Genomic DNA, 21,123 nt, shown 5'->3' on the forward strand with positions numbered 1-21,123 from the left:
GTTATTTTGTTACCACTCGCCGCTGTGTGTCATCTTGCAGAAAATATCTTGAATATTGAAACGTCAACTGTTTGACTCATGTTAACCATGACATTGTGATCATATCTATTTCATTTTTCATAAGCCGGTGCACATCCAAGGCTCCGTGGTCGGTGCTAGATGCATGACGATTATGGCAGAACATGTTTCAGCCTCTGTGTTTGTTTATTTATCGTGTGCTGCCATAATCGTCATATATATATATATATATATATATATATATATATATATATATATATATATATATATATATAGAAAGCGTGGTGGTCCGGCACTGCCACTTGCGATACTGTGCTTGGCGGGTGCCCGCAGTTAGCTTTATCCAAGCAAATATACACGTCCAATAAACCGCAGCACTCCAGCCTTTTGAAAAAATGCAAAAACTTTTTAATTATAGCATAGCTATGCTATAATTAAAAAGTTTTTGCATTTTTTCAAAAACTGGAGTGATGCGGTTTATTGGACGTGTATATATATATATATATATATATATATATATATATATATCCAAAATCAATTTGGCAGTTATTATATTATTATATTTACTTGAGCTGTGACATGCTTATATGAGTTTGCTTAAACAAGTTTAACGCATAACAACAATATGAACCATTTATCTCAGTTGTCAAGAAAGACAGATGCTATAGAGATTTTTGCCTGAAGAGGACATCAAAATGACTTTGACACAGTCATATGGCACATCAAATAACCTGATACCCTGGTGGATCAGGAACACTCATTTCAACTCCACACAAATAAGTCCTTATACACTGTACACTGTGAATAAGCTGCAAATAGCCAGGTCCCAAGCGACTTGGCTGCACTGAGTGTATTACTCACTCAAAATGTGTATCTAATTAACATAAATACCTCAAAAAGAAGCAACAAAACTACTATTAAATTAATCAATTTGATGTGCAACATTTGTGCACTTGGGTGTGTGAATGAGACCGAATCTAAAATGAAAGCTACAGTGGCTTTTTCTTATCCCAATCTCTTTTGTGCTTCAACTGCAACTTTGTACAAGTTTAAAGATGATTCCTGCATGACTGAAGTCTCAGCCCAGTATCTATAGTCAGGGCCGGATTATAATGGAGGCACAAGGGGTCAGTGCCCCTGGGCCCCCCTCTAGCTAGGGCCCCCCTGTGTTTTTTTTTTTTTTAGCTAAAGGTTTTGTGCATGGGAGTGGGGTAGTGCTGCAGCTTCACCTATCTGCCAATGTAACAATGATTAATGGTGCTGAGCATCAGGAGCCAAGGCACACTGATTGCACAAGTGTGCTGTGCATTACTGGGAGTTGACTAAGTCCCATGACACTTTGCACCAGAGGGCAGAGGCTGAGAATTTTGTGCTGAGCTCTGATTGGTGGAGCTCATTACATGCTTCCCAGGCCCATGGAGAACAGCAGCAGCAGCCTCGTCATGGGATGGTTTTTAACCTGGCACTGTCTATAGTACTCTTTGTGGTTTAATTAGGAAGAGTGGGGTTTATGTTGCACATCATTGCCCAATATTTAAAAGTGCAAAGACACAGCTAATAAAATAATTGCCTTGTTAAACACAGTATCAGGCATAAACACTCAGAATGGTTGGCTTTTACAACTCTACTGTTTAGGGCCGGTTTAAGGGTTCTTAAAAATACTCAATGGGGTCTGTCAGGATACTGATCCTCATTGTGCTGTGCACTGGGATTTCATACCCAACCCTTTCGCACTCGCATACTTATCATGCCAGTGAAATAGATGAGAAATACTTGTAGAGCAAGAAGATTAGGGAGGTAAAAAATGTGCCTAATCTCCAATACCCTTCAGCTACAGTATGCATTGGTGAAACCATTATTTGAAAGACGAGAGTCCCCTTTTTCAAACAACATGCCTATTTATACCCCTTTCACACCATCCACCCGGCAATTACCCGGCATTTTTAAGTGCCAGGTAATTTTGCCGGGTGCAGCCGGACACCATTCACACCACCCGCAAATTACTGGGTTAAAGCTTTTCGACCCGGTAATTTGCCGCAAAACCCGGGTTTTTTAGTGGTGTGAAAGGGTCAACACAGGTCTTAAATCCCGGCACTCCAACCCTGGTCAAGAGCAGGGTTGGAGTGCCGGGATTTAAGACTCGTGTTGACCCTTTCACACCACCAAAAAACCTGGGTTTTGTGGCAAATTACCGGGATCAAAAGCTTTAACCCGGTAATTTGTTTTGTGGTGTGAATGTCATTATTATATGTTGATTACCAAGCATTGACGTTATATTACAGAAAGCAAACCCTCGACAAAAAAACAACATTATATTAGGCGTGTATTTGCTTTTTAAACATTCATGCTGTTTACAGATATAACTTATCCTCAACACAGCACTAGAGACAACAATTGTGACAATTCATGTATCATGTCAACAGAGAAGACATTGGATTATTATTGTTTTATTGCTGAGAAGTTGCTTGTCACATACATTTTTTTGTTTCCAATTAGAAAGGACAATGCTACTATTTATTTTAGTTATGAAACCCAGGAGTTTAATTAGACGATGTGAACACTCAGTTATTTATTGCACCCTTATATCATTTCTTATATTCTCCTTTTATTCCTTTGTATAGCTCGGAGACATTAAATAACTTCTTATCATTTAACTATCTCAAAAGCCATGATTTCACACTTTTAAAACTTTTCAGCAGAAATTGGCATTTATTCAGTGACAGAATCACACGGAATTTACAATGGTTCTTGGGCATTGCTGTAGCCCAGGGCATGCATTGTACGTATTTGTTTCTTAAAGTATGATCACCCACCAAAACAATTATCCCATTTTCTTGACCGTCCATTAGTCTAAATTCCATCATAGGGTTTTGAAATTGGTATAGGAAAGGTTACTGTGGGCATGAACTTATAATAGTGAAAGGCTATGTTGGCCATGCCCATAACCTTGGTGGTCATGTTCACCAATCAATTGCTTGATTTGTTTTGCAGTAAATGACAAGACCCACATACGTATGAAGCTCACTTTGCCACTTAAGGCAATACTTGGATAGCTGCATTCTTCCAGAGATAATAATGTGTCTTACTAACCTCATTTAAAGAAGGCAAACCCATTTTATGAAATTACTTTTTAACACAGACTGAGGGAGGAATGTACGAATGGGAAAATGTGGGCAAAAAAATCTAAAACTGTTGTATTAGGAATCTGGATGCATTTCCAGCTACAGAACTCGAAATGTGGCTCTATATTTAGCATTACCCAATAAAAACCTACGGTAGTCTTATCTCCACAACTCCCTCTTGGAGTGATTCAATCCCAGCACCCACCACAACTGCTTCATCATGCATAGAAGGCTCCCGGGTCCTAAACTCAGAAAACTTTTTATCTTAAAGGACATCCAATATCAGGAGAGCTGTCATTTAAATACCGGCATTATTTTTGTGTTTATTTACCTGTGTGCTGTGCAAAAAACAGTGTTTGAATTGATATATTTATGCACAGTAGAATAGAAAGAGGTGTCCACAGTAAACTGCATTCTCAAATGTTAACATGTTAAATATTATAACAGGACACTGCTTTAAAAATATGGGAAGAGTTTTTGCAACCTGTGCTGAGTGATCAAGTAATGCAGAGCTGTAAATATGTGTGTATGGGGTGGTGCTACCATGGAGCAAGGCTCATGCAGAGGCAATGTCGCTGCCCCCATGATATTGGATTTGGCCTGTATGGTGCCTATAAACTACTAAACTATCAGCCTGTGCATCCTTAGAATGCACTGGGATTCCAGTTTTTTGGTTGTCATGGCAGTCTCACTCTATTTTTGTCACATAATGATGTCACATGTAGAGCGGGAGGGGCTGGCCCAGGGTACATTTTCATCCTGCTATGAGGTGACTGAAGGGATACTTCAGTTTTTTTTTAAAGAGCTGCTATGTATTGTCAGCGTTAGCAAATTACCTCTTTGGTTCATGTTTGAAAATTTTGATTGGTACTTTTGTAGTTTCATGGCGGCAGTTACGTAGTTAGCGTAGTGTCCCTGTCAGAATCAGCATCATGTTCCCTCAGCCAACGTAGTCAGCGTAGTCAGCTTGTGTCTGAGACTGTGTGTACGTTCGTGCCAACCGGAGCTTATACAGTTAGCGTAGTCACTGTCAGTCAGTGTTATGCAGTTAGCATAGTCAGTCAGCATTGTGTCAGCACTTATTACATTGTGTGGGAACCATTGACAATTTTTAACCTGCCTGACATGACAGGTTTGGATGAGTTCCTGAAACAACCCCACTATCCACGGCAGCCCGAAGCTTGGCGAGCGTAGCGAGCCGCACGAGGTGACACAGATTACTTGATGTACAGTATATTCCCGGCAGGGGACTCGTAAAATGAGACCGAAGAGTGGCGAGCGCAGCAAGCCCCGTGAGTGGACACGGATTATTTGATGTGTATTCCACGTCCCCTCGCAGGGCTTGTTTTATGCGTCCCTTCGCTCGCCACACTTTATAATATCGCCGATGTGGATAGTGGGGGTATGAACAGGTCGGGAGGCTGCGTACCGCATACGCTCGCCACGCTTCGGGCTGATGTGGATAGTGGGGGATTGAAATGGAGGCATTTTCCAGTATGTAGTATGGAGCACTGGCAAATGGGTCCTTTATTGTGCATGAGACACACTTGCGAACAACACACTCCTACCGGTGCTGTGTGAGAGGCGCTCACTAGGCTTGCCAGGGACAGAGCTGCAGCTCGTGGGGACACTACGCTGACTACGCAGGGCTGCCACTGGGACACTACACTAACTACGCTAGGCTGCCATTGGGCTATGTTGACAGCGTAGCGTGCCGCCGTGAAAGTACATACTGTAAGTAACTTTTGGTCTTTTAAGCACTGTATATTTCTCTTGTCTTATTTATTTAGCGATGAATTACATTTTAAAAACTGCTTCTTTTTTCAAAATTTGGCCACAAAATGTTGCACGTTTTGGAGGTGGAATTTAAATGTAAATGTTTGTAGTCTATCTAGACTTACCCCAATTACACTACACAGCAGGATTAATTGATCATCATCATCCACATCGTCATCAACAACTCAAAGTTTGTTTCAAAAATTCTTCACATCAACTGCAAGAATGCAAAAAATTCCTAGTGTTTTTGCATTTCTGGAAATGTTATTATAGGTCTATGTATTCTGAAGAGCATATAAATGCCTTGAGACTACTCTGAGTACTGTTATCTATATTTTGCATTATTTACCCATAACCAGTAAAAATACATTTGTCTAAGGTACAGTATGATATGTATATCATGTCAGGAAATTACCTGGGATAATTCATTAGTGTCCACCAGTCCATTGCTATCACCATCAAAATGCTTAAACATCTGATCAACTAATACTTTTCTTAGGCTTAATCTGTCTGTATTTTCCATATCACTTTCCTTAAGGACGTATTTCTGGTTCTGTGAATCTAGTAATGCATTCTTCATCTTTGTGTAGTCTGATGATTTGCACTTGTCTCCTGTGAAAGACAAAAAAGCATTAAATGGATGTATCCATTATATTAAATATAACATGAAACACCAAAACAATTTGATTGTTCATTAGCAAAATCTTAAAAGTACTTATAGGCCCAGTTCTTGGTTGAGGTTGATCATCTTCTTTCTGAAGTTCTTATAGTACTAAATATCCAAGTCTTTCTACTTGGCTGCCCAATAGAAGAATTGGATAAATAAGCTGTCAAGCTAAATTTTTGATTGCTGGACATTGGAAATGCTGGATATTCACGCCAACATCTTTTGAATAATATTTATAGAAAGGCAGCCATGGAGCCTGCTTACTTACATAACACATCCCATAAATTTCTCCAGGTTTTCAGGTTTTGCAAGAGTGGTTTATTTACAACAGCTCATGAAAACATTTGGCTACTACTATAAACTGCAAACACATCTTCTTCTTGTCGCACCTGGGGGGGAGGGGGGATGGAGGGGGGTAACCCACGCCGTTTTATTTTAACTTGTACATTGTAACTTGTGATTGAACGTCTCAATGCGATTTTTGATGTGCGATTGTTTGGTGTTTGGTCACTGAAAAACGTGCGTTTGTTACTGCACATAGAAACCTACTACAAGTGTGATTTGTGGAGAAAAAAATATTGATAGTTTTCAAAAATTGCATCCTATTACATTTAACCCGTTGTGTACATATTACACAGCGTGGAAAATTTCCTTATGTGAATACGCCTATTTACTATGCTGAAAATACGGCAATTGTATTCATGGCACATTTGTATTCGAAATGACAAATACTTATTTGATTCTTAATTTACTAAGCAGCCGTATGTAAAATACAATGATAAAATGTACTTCAAATTATGTGAATGGGAGTGATGGAACCTGTGGGAGAACTGTTTATATGAAGGATTGGGATAGTAATATTCCAAACCCACCTCCTTTGCTGTTACCACAGGCCCTGGAGGTGTCTGTGATGTGCAGCCACCATGTGATAAGGGGGGGGGGGAGTTGACAGGGGGGATGTATTGAACATGATTTAAACTCACATTGTGAAAGTTGAGCTTGTGTCTTTTAACCAGTTACAGCCAGTTTCTGTAATGGGCACTACCAATGCAGGACACAATATATACGGGAGCTACTAATGTGGGCATTTTGTGTATATGCAGCACTATTGTAGACATTATGTGAAATGGGCACTATTGCTGTTGGTATTATGGTGTAAAAGTAGCACTACTACTTTGCCTATTATAAGTGAAAGGGGCAATACTACTGTGCATGGTATGTGTGTAAGTAGCACTACTGTGGGAATTATTTGTAATAGGCACTACCACTGTAGTGCCCATTACAAAGGTGTAAATCCTTATAGTACAGTTTTTGAGTCACCTGCACATTTCAAGACGAGGCTTATGCTCAACTCTTTTGAGAGACTAAAGCTGTGTACACACGGTGAAATATATTGCTGAGTAATATATTGCTCAACAATAAATTGCTCAGTGTCCCGTTTTCATCAGCGACCAGAGATGTTCGCTGATGAAAAGGAGACTCTGCCAGGGGAGCCGCAGGGGGAAATAGTTTGTTGCAGTAGCATGCTCCTGTGGCTGGCGACCATTAGGGGCTGAACACAGGAATGCGTACCCAGAGATTTGTCACCCACAGCACATACAAATCACTGGCAATATGGTGTGCTTAAAATTGCCCCTTGTGTACACATCTTTAGAATATATATTAACTAAGCTTATCAGCAAACACTGACATCACTAGTGGGGTGTATTTGGTGTAGCCCACACCTTGGTGTCACCTTTCTTGATGACTTTTCCTCAGTAGTAGGGAGCCAAGTGTTGTACTGTCACTTGATTCTGCCGCTTCTATCTCCTGCCACTGAGGAGCCGGTAATGCAGGCAGAGTATCTGGTGCCAGTGCAGCATATCTATCTTTTGAAGTCCCAAAGGGAAAGCAAAGTGGGGAAATTGAACTGGGGGAATTCTAAGTAATTTACATTGTTTAAATTGTTAATTTGAACTTGTTTAATTCTGCCTGCATGGTGACAGGACAACTCACAGCCCGATGTAGTCTGCAACACTAGTAAAGCAGACTGAAAGGACTTCCTTATTCTTTCCCAATGCAAATTAATTTGGCCTCTGTAAATGGCTTTTTACATGAAAGCTCCCATGAGTAGAATTTTGAATGTTCAACTGCTTTACAGCTTATTTCTTTAATTTCCTTCTAATGTCTTTCTTCTTTGCATAAATCCATATTTTCAGGGGAAATTAGTGGACATGAGTATTTCATTAATTGTAAGGAAATTAGGGGCAGATTTATTAAGCTCGGTGAAGTAATAATGTGTCTGGTACTTTATCACCGGCCAATCAGCTCCTAACTGTGAAGTTACAGGCTTGGTTTGAAAAATGACAGGTAGGAGCTGATTGGCTGGTGATAAAAACCAGACACTTTATCACTTCACCGAGCATAATAAATCTACCCCTTAGTTCCTACAATATGACGACTTCATTTTAGAGGCAAAATTACCACTTTATTCAGTACTTCTTTAATTACTAAATTCATTATGTGGACATTTCTGTCCCATACCCCAATACTTACTATACACCTTTTATTCTGATTGACAGTTGCAGTCCTAAATGTTTGTTATTCAGAATGATGTGACAAAGCCTGGGTAAGTAAAAAGATGTTTGTCTTGCGTATCCATAGGCTCTGTGGTGGATCTCTATGTGTATTTGTTAAAGTTCCTGGGACCATGCATCAACTTCCATACCCCTAGTAACATCCCTCCAATCACCTTTATTAAAATGTTTTAACATTTTATGCTTTTTTTTTCTCTAACCGAAGATGGACGATGTATATCTTTTAGGATGGTTATCCATTAAGTATGCATAAGCCCTGCCCCATTCCTCTCAATACTATTGGAGGATTTCCTCACATTCCTGTATTTGTTAAGTTCCATTACTTACAATCAGAAGTGCTAATTGAATACCTCTCTTCCAATCAGAAGACAACTTTAATTTATAGATCTGCATGGTGGCCCTCACTCTTCTAGTGCTAAAAAATATTAGAAAGTCTGGAAACCATCTCACTTTACAGAATGATAAACAAAAATATATAGAAGATAGTATAAATATAGGAGAAAGTGAGAGGAAAAAGAGGAAAGCTGTTGCCACCTTCTATAGATTTCTTTGAAATGTAAGACTTCAAGTGTTCATTATACTACAAGATTGAGTGGGGACCATTATTACTAGCACAAGGATGACATAAAGTGAACACATGTACCGCAATTACTAACAGATACAATTGAGTAAATTGTATCTCCTTACATTTTGTTCTGATTAAAATCAAATACTGTAGAATGTAATTACACAGCCGTCTGGTTTGTTTTTCTTTTAACAAAGAACCTTTTGAAATGTAATATGAAATATAAGCTTTGCTTCATTTGAAAATATTTTATATTTATATTGAAATTCTATCTTTAATTCAAACCCATGAGGCACATAAAAACCCTCACAAAGACATGACATACAGGTTAAGTATTCCTCATCCAAATTATACCGAAAACCATAGTTTCCAAAATTTACTTTTTTTCCGACTATTTAATGGGATGTGAATTTTCCGGTGAAAAGTGCGATATGGTGCAATTTTTAGTCATGAAAATGTGTGAATTAGTGGACATGAAAAAACATGCAGTGGGGTCCCCCCTCCTGAGCATAACCAGACCTGTCCTATCCTGGTTTTAGAAATCATGGGGCTTAAAAACATAGGGGCATCCCAGGCTCAAGGACCTGTCCTGTTTTCCCAAACTATGGGGGACAAAATTACTAGGGGTCCCCTGTATTTTGGCAACCAGCACCATGCCCAAACAGCCAACAGGGTAATGCCACAGCTGGGGAAAACTTTTTACATAAGTTCCCTTTGGCATTGATCCCTGTGGCTGGCAAGTCCGGGCAGGGACCCTGGAGACATGGGGACCCCTCCAAACAATTACAAAAATGTGACTGTATAAATGAAAGCTTGTGGTTTATATTTTATTAAATAACTGTTAAGAAATGTACAACAAAAATGTAAAGTCAGAAGGAAATACACAGCAAAGAGTAATACAACACAAAGCAAAGGGTCCGATTCAGTCCCATTTGTTCAGGTCTGAATTCGGCCCCTTGTCCATGTGCATGCCAATATCTGCATGTGCAAACCCCGGGAGTGAACGGCTTCAGCGAGTTTCACATTTCTTTCCAGAGGGGGCGGGGACAGGGATGGAGCAGGGAAATGCTCACCATTTTATTGGCATCCCCACAAAAACGCTGTGTTCCCCTGGGAATGCAGGCTGGTCGATGCCTGCTCGGGGTGGGTGGTTGACGTCACATGACGTCAGCGTCCGCTCCCTTTTCAGTGATCTCCGACAGTTATAAAAGTCGGTTCAGACTGACTTTTATTACCAAAGGGGAGAGAAATCATTTGATGGTGTGACCATCGAATGATTTCTCTCCCCTTCGGCCGTATGCAAAATGATGTGTTCTCAGACACATCCCTTTGCATGTTACCAATGGGATGCGGGCCAGGGGGAGGGCGGTGCTTACCCGCTCACTAGGCAGCGAATATAAGCTACCTAGCGAGTGTGTCTGAATCAGGCCCTAAATGTGTACTGTAACAATAAGATGTGCAATTAGGTGTAATGGTTAGTATTACTGCATCACAGCACTGAGGTCAAGGGTTTGATTTCCCACCATGGCCCTTACTGTGTAGAGTATGAATATTCTCCCCATGCATGTTTCCTATGGGTACTCCCATTTTCTCCCACAATCCAAACATATACTGGTAGGTTAATTGGCTCCCAACAAAATGACCCCAACATGAAAGTGTGTGTGTTTACATGTGGTCGGGAATATAGATTGTAAACTCAACTGGTGCAGGGACAAATGGCCATGGTCAAAAATTCCCTGCTGAATAGGAGGGTGCTAAATAAATCACTGCCTAAGGGTCATCCTCAAATCTGAACTGTCCTCACATTCAATCTATATCTAAATCATGATACATGCATCTAAAAAACATCCAAAATCCATCCGTACCTTACACAAGACACTGCAAAAACTCTAATCCATGCACTCATTATATCACACATTGACTATTGCAATGGCCTCCTTTCCGGTCTTCCTAAGAAAAGACTCTCATCACTACAATCCATTTTGAATGCAGCTGCGAGGCTGATCTTCCTGGCTAGACGTTCATCGTCTGCTGATCTGCTCTGTCAGTCCCTCCAGTGATTGCCTGTATATTAGCACATTCAATATAAAATTCTTCTACTTACATACAAAGCCATTACTCTGACTACACCAACTTATATCTCTTCACTTATCTCAAAATATATCCCCACACAACCTCTCCTCCACACTCATTACTTGCTCCCACTTACACTTGCAGCACCCACCTTATGGAATGCCCTTCCACGTACATTAAGACTCTAGCCTCCAAACTTTCAAGCGTTCCCTGAAAACTCACCTCTTCAGGCAAGCTTATCATATTTAGGACCCCCACACAACCTCTAGTAGCACTCATATCTGACTGCATCCCATGAGGACTGTCTTGTAATCTGATGGGACTGCCATGCCATGGAAATCTATCCTTAGGTATCCCTCCTATTATCCCTATAGTTTATAAGCTTGCAAGCAGGGCCCTCCTAACTCTATGTTGGTTTGTTTCTACCCAGTTTGTTTAATCACTATTGTTTCCAATTGTAAAGCGCAGTGGAATATGCTGTGGAATACAAGAAACTGTAAATAAATAAATAAAAATAACTAGCAACAATACAGTTCCAATAATTCGTACAATGAGCTCTGCAGCAGAGTGATAATGAGAGCAGCATTGTGACCTGAACTCTTGAGCAACTACTCTTTATGAACTTGTATTGACATTGGTCCCATATGATGTGAATGACCAAATATTTTCTGTGGAATACTGTACACTATGTGTTTGGAATATAAATAACTGATAATAATAATAATAATAATAATAATAATAATAATAATAATAATAATAATAATAATTAATAAAGAACATGAATTGAAAAATGACAACGACAGGTCAATATTTGTGACAGATGCTATTTTATACTGTAGCTGAGTTTTTAACTAATTTAATATTGTTATAGACTAATAATATTCTGTATTAGCACTTGAAGCTAATTGTTGTAAAAAAATTTCCACATAAAAAATATACCTAAAGTGGTTTATTTTAGGGTAGATAATGATCATGTTTAAACAAATGGTAATGGTTTGTTCCTCTAAATTTGAGATCTGTTGAATCAGGGGCAGATTTAGGGGTCATGACACCCCTAGGTACAACAGTAACAGCTGACCCCATCTGCCTATTTTAATTATTTTCACAGATTACTTATAAACCCTTATTTGATGATTGGCAATTTAATATAATAAAACTGTACTATGACATTTAATTTGATTTTTTAATTATATATGCACTATTGTATTTCTCGAATGTCTCATCCCAGTGGTGGCAAACTACACAACTTTATATAATGATGTAAATTAACTCATTAACTCATTACAAAAATGACAGTGATGTTCAATACTCACAAAGTGACATTTGTTGATGATAGGCAATTATTTTGTTATTGCATTTGTTTACATGGGTAATCAAGTTTTGCATTTTATAAGGGGAAGTCTCTGGAGACTGATATGCTGCTGTCTAGATGAATACAAGCAAGTCAAATTATGCACCTCTATCGTAGCCCACATGCAAACACATGTTCATGTATATTAATATCAAAGGATAGAGTACTCTGTAAAGTTTTTTAAATCTTTGTAAATATACACTAAACAAACTAAACTAAACAAGCAGAGTTTTACATAATCTGGAATAACTGGGGATATTTTGTTGATGCCCACAATATTACCAATACAATGAAAACATTAAAATGTAAAAACATGATATATTTCTAAACACTAACTCTAAAGCTGTGTACACACGGGGGCGATATGGGCTGAAATCGCTGGAAATATGGTCGCAGGCGACCATATTGGCAGTGATGGGAGTGTGCCCCGGTGATAAATCGCCGGGTGCACGCTCCTGTTTTCAGCCCCGTTCTAATCGCTTGTCGCAGGAGCTTGCTCCTGCAACCAGCTGATTACCCCTGCGGCTCCCCCGGCAGAGTTTCCCTTTCATCAGCGACCATCTCTGGTCGCTGATGAAAAGGAGAAACTGAGCAATATATTGCTCAGCCATATATTGCTAGCAATATATGGCTGAGCAATATATATCCCCCGTGTGTACAGGGCTTTACTGACATTATCTAAATCAGTGTTTCTCAAACTTGGACCCTTATTCAGATCTGATCACAGTACAAATTTATTCTCAAAATGGGCAAAACCATGTGCACTGCAGGTGGGGCAGGTGTAACGTGCAGAGAGAGTTAAATTTGTGTGGGGTGTGTTGAAACTGAAATATAAACTGCATTGAAAAAAAAATGCAGCCGGTATTTATCCTGCACAGAAACAAAATAACTCACACAAATCTAACTCCTTCTGCACATGTTACATCTACCCCACCTGCAGTGCACATGGTTTTGCCCATTTTGAGAACAAATTTGTACTGCGATCAGATCTAAATAAGGGCCTTGGTCCTTAAGGACCCCTAACAGTTCACGTTTTCAGATCACCCAGCAGGTACAATGTACATCCACTATCACGTTTTCAAAATTCAGAGGTGACCTGGAAAACATGAGCTATTAAGGGTCCTTGGGAACCATTGATCTAAATGATGCTCAGGGGCATAATCAATGTAGTTTGTGGTGAGAAAAAAATATTGGTAACGGTCCAAATAATTCTGGAGAGGACATAATAGCTCAAAGATTGTTTGCCTTTTTTCTTCCTGGCTGTTCCCACATCAGGGGTACATTTACTAAAAGTTCTAAAAGTGAAAAGAGGTCATGTTGCCCATCTTTATTGTATCTTAGAAAATGAAAGACAGAATCTGATTGGTTTCTATGGGCAAGATCACGTCTTTTTATTTTTTAGATCCTTTAGTTAATTTACCTCTACTGTGCCGTACACACCAGGATGACCCACTCACGCTGCACATTGTGAGTGGGTCGTCAGTGTCTCGTCCGACCCGCTCACGATCACATGGAGTGTACAACCCGCTCACGATGTGCACCGTGAGCGGTTCCGATCTGAACGCGAGCCGCACCCGGCTGTATAGTCGTTTCCAGATCCTACCTGCTGCAGGTAGGATCTGATTAACAACCATCCGACCCGCGGGCCGCGCATCGGATCGGAATCGGATCACAACAGGACAGAAAAGAGCCCAATCACCACAAAATCTACATCCAATCGGTCGAAATTGGATCTAGATGGATGTGATCAGACCCTTGTCCTCCTTGTCGTTGTCAGGCGCCGGAGGTGCGCTCCGGCAGGGAAGGGGTGCCCGCCCGCCCGGCCGCCCGGCAGCGTAGCGTCTGGTTGCTCAGCAACCAGAGACGCTAGCTGTCTTCAAGCCGGGACGCAACCTCCGGCGGAAGCCGTCGGGGTTGCCCGGCAACGGAGGACGCCGGGGACAGGCGGCGGAAGTGTCTCTCCCCGCTCTGGCGTTGCTGGGCAGCGTGCAAGACGCTGTCCAGCGCGCGCTATCCCGGCTGGCAGTAATTAGGGACATCTGCCTATTGGCCACACTCCCTTTTTAAAGGGAGTCAGTCCAGCCAGACCCCGCCGGTGATAGCTTTTGATTCGCTGTCATCTGCCTGATCCCATCGGCCCCCGCGTTCTGCCTGTCTGACATCCCTGCTGCTGCTTATGCACAGATACCTCCTTGGCCGTCAACCTGTTCTACAGTAAGTTCCCCTTTAGGGGATCTGGTTCCTTTACCTTTTTTCAAGTTGCCCTCCTGGGCATTTCCTTATTATTGGTTTATATTACCCTCCGTTCTGTTCCTTAGAGGGTTACTCCAGCGATTGCTGGGTCTTGTTTCAGTTCTCCCCATCTGGGCATTGCCAGTAGGGGTTTGCTTCAGTGTTCTGTGTTAGTACGTTCTGTCTCGTTGTGTGCTTTTGGTGTGGTGTATTTTTCTTGTGTATGCGACGCGGTCGCAGTGGGTGGCGACTAGGTCGCTGGCGCTTTTAGTCGCGTTAGGTAGTTACGGCAAGTTGCCTTTTTTCCCCTTAATTTCAGTGAGGGTCCTTTCAGTTAGATTGTCCTTTTGGCCGTACCCTGAGGGGGTCCCCGGTTCCTTGTATCTACATAACACCTGGCTGCACCGGAGCTAGGGCGGGCTTAACTCGCCCTCCCAAACGTGGCGGCTACAGGCGAAGCCTAGCTCCTGCAGGAACCGGTCACCCAACTCCGGGGGCCAACAGAGTGAGCGTAGGACTCCGCCGTGGCTGTCCTGAACAGCAGTCCCGGCTGCGGGTGTATACCCAAACCCTAACATTATCACCGGCCATAAAACTAACGAAAGGGATCAGTCAGGTAATTGGGTTGCTACCCTTCAGGGACCCCTAGTTATTGCTTTATATAGGCGGCAGTTATGAATCCTTCTGCCCCAACCTCACCTCAGGCGTTTGCCAACCAGCTCCAGGGCCTTACCCAAATGGTCCAGGACTTATCATTGCGAGTAAAATCTCAGGAAGATGTGGTTCGTGGTTCACCAGTAATGGGTCCTGAACCGAAGATGAACCTTCCTGACCGGTTCTCTGGGAACCGTAAAGATTTTTTTAATTTTCGTGAAAGTTGTAAACTTTACTTCCGGCTCAAGCCACAGTCTTCAGGGTCGGAGCGACAACAAGTAGGGCTGATAATTTCATTACTTCAGGGTGACCCGCAAACATGGGCCTTTGGGCTCAAACCTGAAGATCCAGCTCTCCGGTCAGTTGATGCCTTCTTCAAATCCCTTGGTTTATTATACGATGATCCAGATAGGGAGGCCTCAGCCGAAAGCCATTTACGTGCTTTGAGGCAGGGTAGGAACCCTGCAGAGGCATATTGTACTGAGTTCCGTCGTTGGTCCAACGACTGTGGGTGGAATGACCCAGCCCTTCGGAGCCAGTTTCGGCAGGGGTTATCAGATGCTATCAAGGATAGCTTAATCCAATATCCCGCCCCTGAGAACCTCGACAAACTTATGGAATTGTCCATAAAAATAGATCGACGTCTCAGGGAACGGAAGTCTGAGAGAAGTACTGGACTCCGGCCGACCTCAATCGGCTACATTCCACCCGAGGATGAGGAAGAACCCATGCAAATGGGGGCCTTCCGCATATCCTCGGATGAAAGGGCACGAAGGATGAGTTTAGGTCTCTGCCTTTATTGCGGCAATAAGGGTCATGTCTTACGTTCTTGCCCGAATAAGTCGGGAAATGCCCGGGCCAAGTGAACATTGAGGGGGTTCACTTTGGTCATCAACTCATCTCCTCTCATAATGCGTTACTAGTACCGGCGGAAATTCGGTTTGGTGGGATTAATACTCCTGTATCTGCTTTCATCGATAGTGGGGCTGCCGGGAACTTTCTAGACCTCATGCTTGCTAAGAAAATCGGGATTCCCCAATTAACACTTGATAAAGTCCTTGTCATGCGGGGTCTGGATGGTAGCCCTCTCGCTAATGGGATGATATCTCACCAGACACCTCCATTACGGTTAGGTGTTGGCATCTTTCATGAGGAAACCATTTCTTTTTATTTAACTTCCTGCTCCGCAGTACCGTTAGTTTTGGGACACCCCTGGCTAAAAGATCACAACCCTCAAATTGATTGGCCAGCTGGAGAGATCGCCCGTTGGGGCAATCAGTGTTCAGGTACTTGTTTGGTTCACCCTATATTAGTGGCAGCCACGCCACTAGAAGGGGTTCCTACCAGCTATTCCGACTTCACCGACGTCTTCTCCAAAGGCAAGGCTGATGAACTTCCACCTCACCGTCCATACGACTGCGCTATAGACTTGGTACCTGATGCGCAGTATCCCAAGGCGCGCCTTTATTCCCTCTCAGGGCCTGAGACCCGGTCTATGGACGAATATATTCAAGAAAATTTGGCGAGAGGTTTTATTAGACACTCAAAGTCCCCGTTGAGTGCAGGGTTTTTTTTTGTGGCCAAAAAAGACGGGTCATTGAGACCCTGTATTGACTACAGGGCGCTCAACAAGATCACAATTAAAAACACTTATCCGTTACCTCTCATTTCTGTCCTGTTTGACCAGCTTCGCTCTGCAAAGATCTTTTCGAAAATTGATCTCCGTGGAGCATACAATCTGGTGCGTATTAAAGCGGGAGACGAATGGAAGACGGCCTTTAGTACCCAGACAGGGCATTATGAATACTTGGTCATGCCCTTCGGGTTATCTAATGCGCCTGCAGTCTTCCAAGACTTTATCAACGATGTCCTCAGGGACTTTTTGGGGAGGTTTGCCGTTGTTTACTTAGATGACATCTTAATTTACTCCAGTTCTCTGAGGGAACATCGTAAGCAAGTTCGTCAGGTTCTTCAAAAACTCAGGGAAAACCACCTCTTTGCCAAACCAGAGAAATGTGAGTTCGAAGTTCATGAAGTATCCTTTTTAGGATATGTGATCTCAGCAGATGGATTCCATATGGAACCTAAAAAAGTGCAGGCAGTTTTGGATTGGGTGCGACCTACTAATTTGAAGGCCATCCAAAGGTTTTTAGGTTTCGCCAACTATTATAGGCGATTCATCCGCTCCTTTTCTGATTTGGTTGCCCCCATAGTGGCTCTCACTAAAAAGGGTGTGGACCCCTCTGTTTGGCCTTTTCAGGCAGAGCAGGCATTTGTTGCACTAAAGCGGGCCTTTGTCTCAGCTCCTGTTTTGAGGCATCCTGATCCGGAGTTACCCTTTGTGGTAGAAGTAGACGCCTCAGAGGTGGGAGCAGGGGCTGTGTTATCTCAGAAACATCCTAATACTTCATTCCTCTTTCCGTGTGCCTTTATGTCCCGAAAGTTCTCGTCGGCCGAGGCCAACTATGATGTGGGCAACCGGGAATTGCTCGCCATTAAATGGGCCTTCGAGGAGTGGAGGCACTGGTTGGAGGGGGCCAACCACCAGATCTTGGTGATTACAGATCACAAAAACTTACAATACCTCGAATCAGCCAAACGCCTGAATGCGCGACAGGCCCGTTGGGCGCTATTTTTTACGCGTTTCAATTTTATTATTTCCTTTAGACCAGGCTCAAAGAATGTTCGAGCAGATGCCCTTTCACGGAGCTTCCTTCCTAAACAGGAGGTTAAGGAATCCCCCATGTCGATTCTGCCAGCATCAATAATTCATTTCGGTCTTACACAGACCCTTAAGGAGTTGCTTCTCCAGGTTCAAGATCAGGCTCCCAGCCAAAAGCCCCCTGGATGCCTTTTTGTCCCACCATCCTTTAGAAGGGAGATTTTAACAGAATTCCATGAAAGCAAAATTGCAGGACATCCCGGAATTAAGAAGACTTTAAAACTTCTGTCTCGAAGTGTCTGGTGGCCAGACATTGCTGCTGATACCAGAGAATTTGTTCTTTCATGTCCAGTCTGTGCGAGATACAAAACTCCCAGAACTGTGCCGATTGGCCAATTGATTCCTTTGGCCATTCCTGCAAGGCCATGGTCACATATCGCCATGGATTTTGTGGTCGATTTACCTGTTTCGTCTGGTCTCCAGGTAATCTGGGTCATTATTGACCGTTTCAGTAAAATGGCTCACTTCATCCCCTTGCCTCAGCTGCCGTCGGCAAAAATTTTGGCCGGCCTGTTCCTTCTCCATGTCTTCAGACTTCATGGCCTGCCTAAGGACATTGTGTCAGACCGGGGTCCCCAATTCGTGGCACGTTTCTGGAGGAGTTTTTGTGCGACCCTTAAAATCAAATGCAGTTTGACCTCTGCGTATCATCCCGAATCTAATGGGCAGACAGAACGACTTAACCAGTCCTTAAAGCAGTACCTGCGGTGTTTCGTCTCGAAAACACAGGATGATTGGTCTGAATTCTTGCCCATTGCTGAGTTTGCATATAATAACGCACATCATACCTCGACCAAGATGTCACCATTCTTTGCAGTTTATGGGTTCCATCCCAAAGCCAACGCTCTTGGGCCAGAGGAGCCAGTATCCTCATTCTCATCCACTTCTCGACTTAGAGTAATCTGGAAGGAGGTACATTTGGCTCTAAAGAAAAACGCGTTTCAGGAAAAGGTCTTTGCCGACCGTTCGAGACAACCTTGTAATTTCAAGGTGGGGGACAGGGTTTGGTTGTCAACCCGTAATATTAAGATTCGCCAAACTTCAGCCAAATTTGGACCTAAATTCATTGGCCCATTTTCTATCATCAAGAAAGTGAATCCTGTGGCCTTCCGTCTGCAAATTCCCAGATCCCTGAGGATCGCTAATACCTTCCACTCCTCTCTTTTAAAACCTGTAAAAATTTCAAAAAAATTTCCACGGAGGATGTCCCAGGGAAAAGCTCCAGTAAAGTTACACGGGCAACCGGAATATCTGGTCGAAAAAATCCTGGATTCCAAAGTCATGCGGGGGTCTCTTTGGTTTCTGATTCACTGGAAAGGGTATGGTCCAGAAGAGAGGTCCTGGGTCTCTGAGAAGAACTTACATGCCCCGAGGCTGAAGATGGAATTCTTTCGGAACTTCCCTGATAAACCTGGGGGTAAGGGGTCATGCACCCCTCCTCGAGGGGGGGGTACTGTCAGGCGCCGGAGGTGCGCTCCGGCAGGGAAGGGGTGCCCGCCCGCCCGGCCGCCCGGCAGCGTAGCGTCTGGTTGCTCAGCAACCAGAGACGCTAGCTGTCTTCAAGCCGGGACGCAACCTCCGGCGGAAGCCGTCGGGGTTGCCCGGCAACGGAGGACGCCGGGGACAGGCGGCGGAAGTGTCTCTCCCCGCTCTGGCGTTGCTGGGCAGCGTGCAAGACGCTGTCCAGCGCGCGCTATCCCGGCTGGCAGTAATTAGGGACATCTGCCTATTGGCCACACTCCCTTTTTAAAGGGAGTCAGTCCAGCCAGACCCCGCCGGTGATAGCTTTTGATTCGCTGTCATCTGCCTGATCCCATCGGCCCCCGCGTTCTGCCTGTCTGACATCCCTGCTGCTGCTTATGCACAGATACCTCCTTGGCCGTCAACCTGTTCTACAGTAAGTTCCCCTTTAGGGGATCTGGTTCCTTTACCTTTTTTCAAGTTGCCCTCCTGGGCATTTCCTTATTATTGGTTTATATTACCCTCCGTTCTGTTCCTTAGAGGGTTACTCCAGCGATTGCTGGGTCTTGTTTCAGTTCTCCCCATCTGGGCATTGCCAGTAGGGGTTTGCTTCAGTGTTCTGTGTTAGTACGTTCTGTCTCGTTGTGTGCTTTTGGTGTGGTGTATTTTTCTTGTGTATGCGACGCGGTCGCAGTGGGTGGCGACTAGGTCGCTGGCGCTTTTAGTCGCGTTAGGTAGTTACGGCAAGTTGCCTTTTTTCCCCTTAATTTCAGTGAGGGTCCTTTCAGTTAGATTGTCCTTTTGGCCGTACCCTGAGGGGGTCCCCGGTTCCTTGTATCTACATAACACCTGGCTGCACCGGAGCTAGGGCGGGCTTAACTCGCCCTCCCAAACGTGGCGGCTACAGGCGAAGCCTAGCTCCTGCAGGAACCGGTCACCCAACTCCGGGGGCCAACAGAGTGAGCGTAGGACTCCGCCGTGGCTGTCCTGAACAGCAGTCCCGGCTGCGGGTGTATACCCAAACCCTAACAGTCGTCCTGGTGTGTACCCAGCATTAGTCTGCAAATAGTGAAGAATGTGAAGAGACACTTTCCAAATATACTATATAATGGCATCACAAATGTATAAACATTGGTTCTGAGCATTTACATTTTAAAGCTAAATAAATAACTAAAAAATTGCCTTTTAAATCAGGTTTGTGATTTTCCTTAACTCTAAAAATTTGCAAATCACTGGCAATATGGTGTGCTTAAAATTGCCCCTTGTGTACACATCTTTAGAATATATATTAACTAAGCTTATCAGCAAACACTGACATCACTAGTGGGGTGTATTTGGTGTAGCCCACACCTTGGTGTCACCTTTCTTGATGACTTTTCCTCAGTAGTAGGGAGCCAAGTGTTGTACTGTCACTTGATTCTGCCGCTTCTATCTCCTGCCACTGAGGAGCCGGTAATGCAGGCAGAGTATCTGGTGCCAGTGCAGCATATCTATCTTTTGAAGTCCCAAAGGGAAAGCAAAGTGGGGAAATTGAACTGGGGGAATTCTAAGTAATTTACATTGTTTAAATTGTTAATTTGAACTTGTTTAATTCTGCCTGCATGGTGACAGGACAACTCACAGCCCGATGTAGTCTGCAACACTAGTAAAGCAGACTGAAAGGACTTCCTTATTCTTTCCCAATGCAAATTAATTTGGCCTCTGTAAATGGCTTTTTACATGAAAGCTCCCATGAGTAGAATTTTGAATGTTCAACTGCTTTACAGCTTATTTCTTTAATTTCCTTCTAATGTCTTTCTTCTTTGCATAAATCCATATTTTCAGGGGAAATTAGTGGACATGAGTATTTCATTAATTGTAAGGAAATTAGGGGCAGATTTATTAAGCTCGGTGAAGTAATAATGTG

At 43.1% G+C, this 21,123-nt stretch overlaps 1 protein-coding gene across 2 annotated transcripts in view; it reads right to left on the reverse strand.

The window, feature by feature from the left end:
- The window catches only part of FSTL5 (follistatin like 5), a 644,560-nt gene that overhangs the window by 302,346 nt on the left and 321,091 nt on the right, over positions 1 to 21,123 (reverse strand). For both annotated transcript variants that reach the window (XM_083172689.1, XM_083172698.1), the window contains exon 5: positions 5,332 to 5,528. In XM_083172689.1, the coding sequence (XP_083028815.1) occupies positions 5,332 to 5,528 (197 nt within the window). The remainder of the gene's footprint in view (positions 1 to 5,331; positions 5,529 to 21,123) is intronic.

The sequence above is a fragment of the Crinia signifera genome, chromosome 1, assembly GCF_055691185.1.
Source record: "Crinia signifera chromosome 1, ASM5569118v1, whole genome shotgun sequence".
NCBI lineage: Eukaryota > Metazoa > Chordata > Amphibia > Anura > Myobatrachidae > Crinia > Crinia signifera.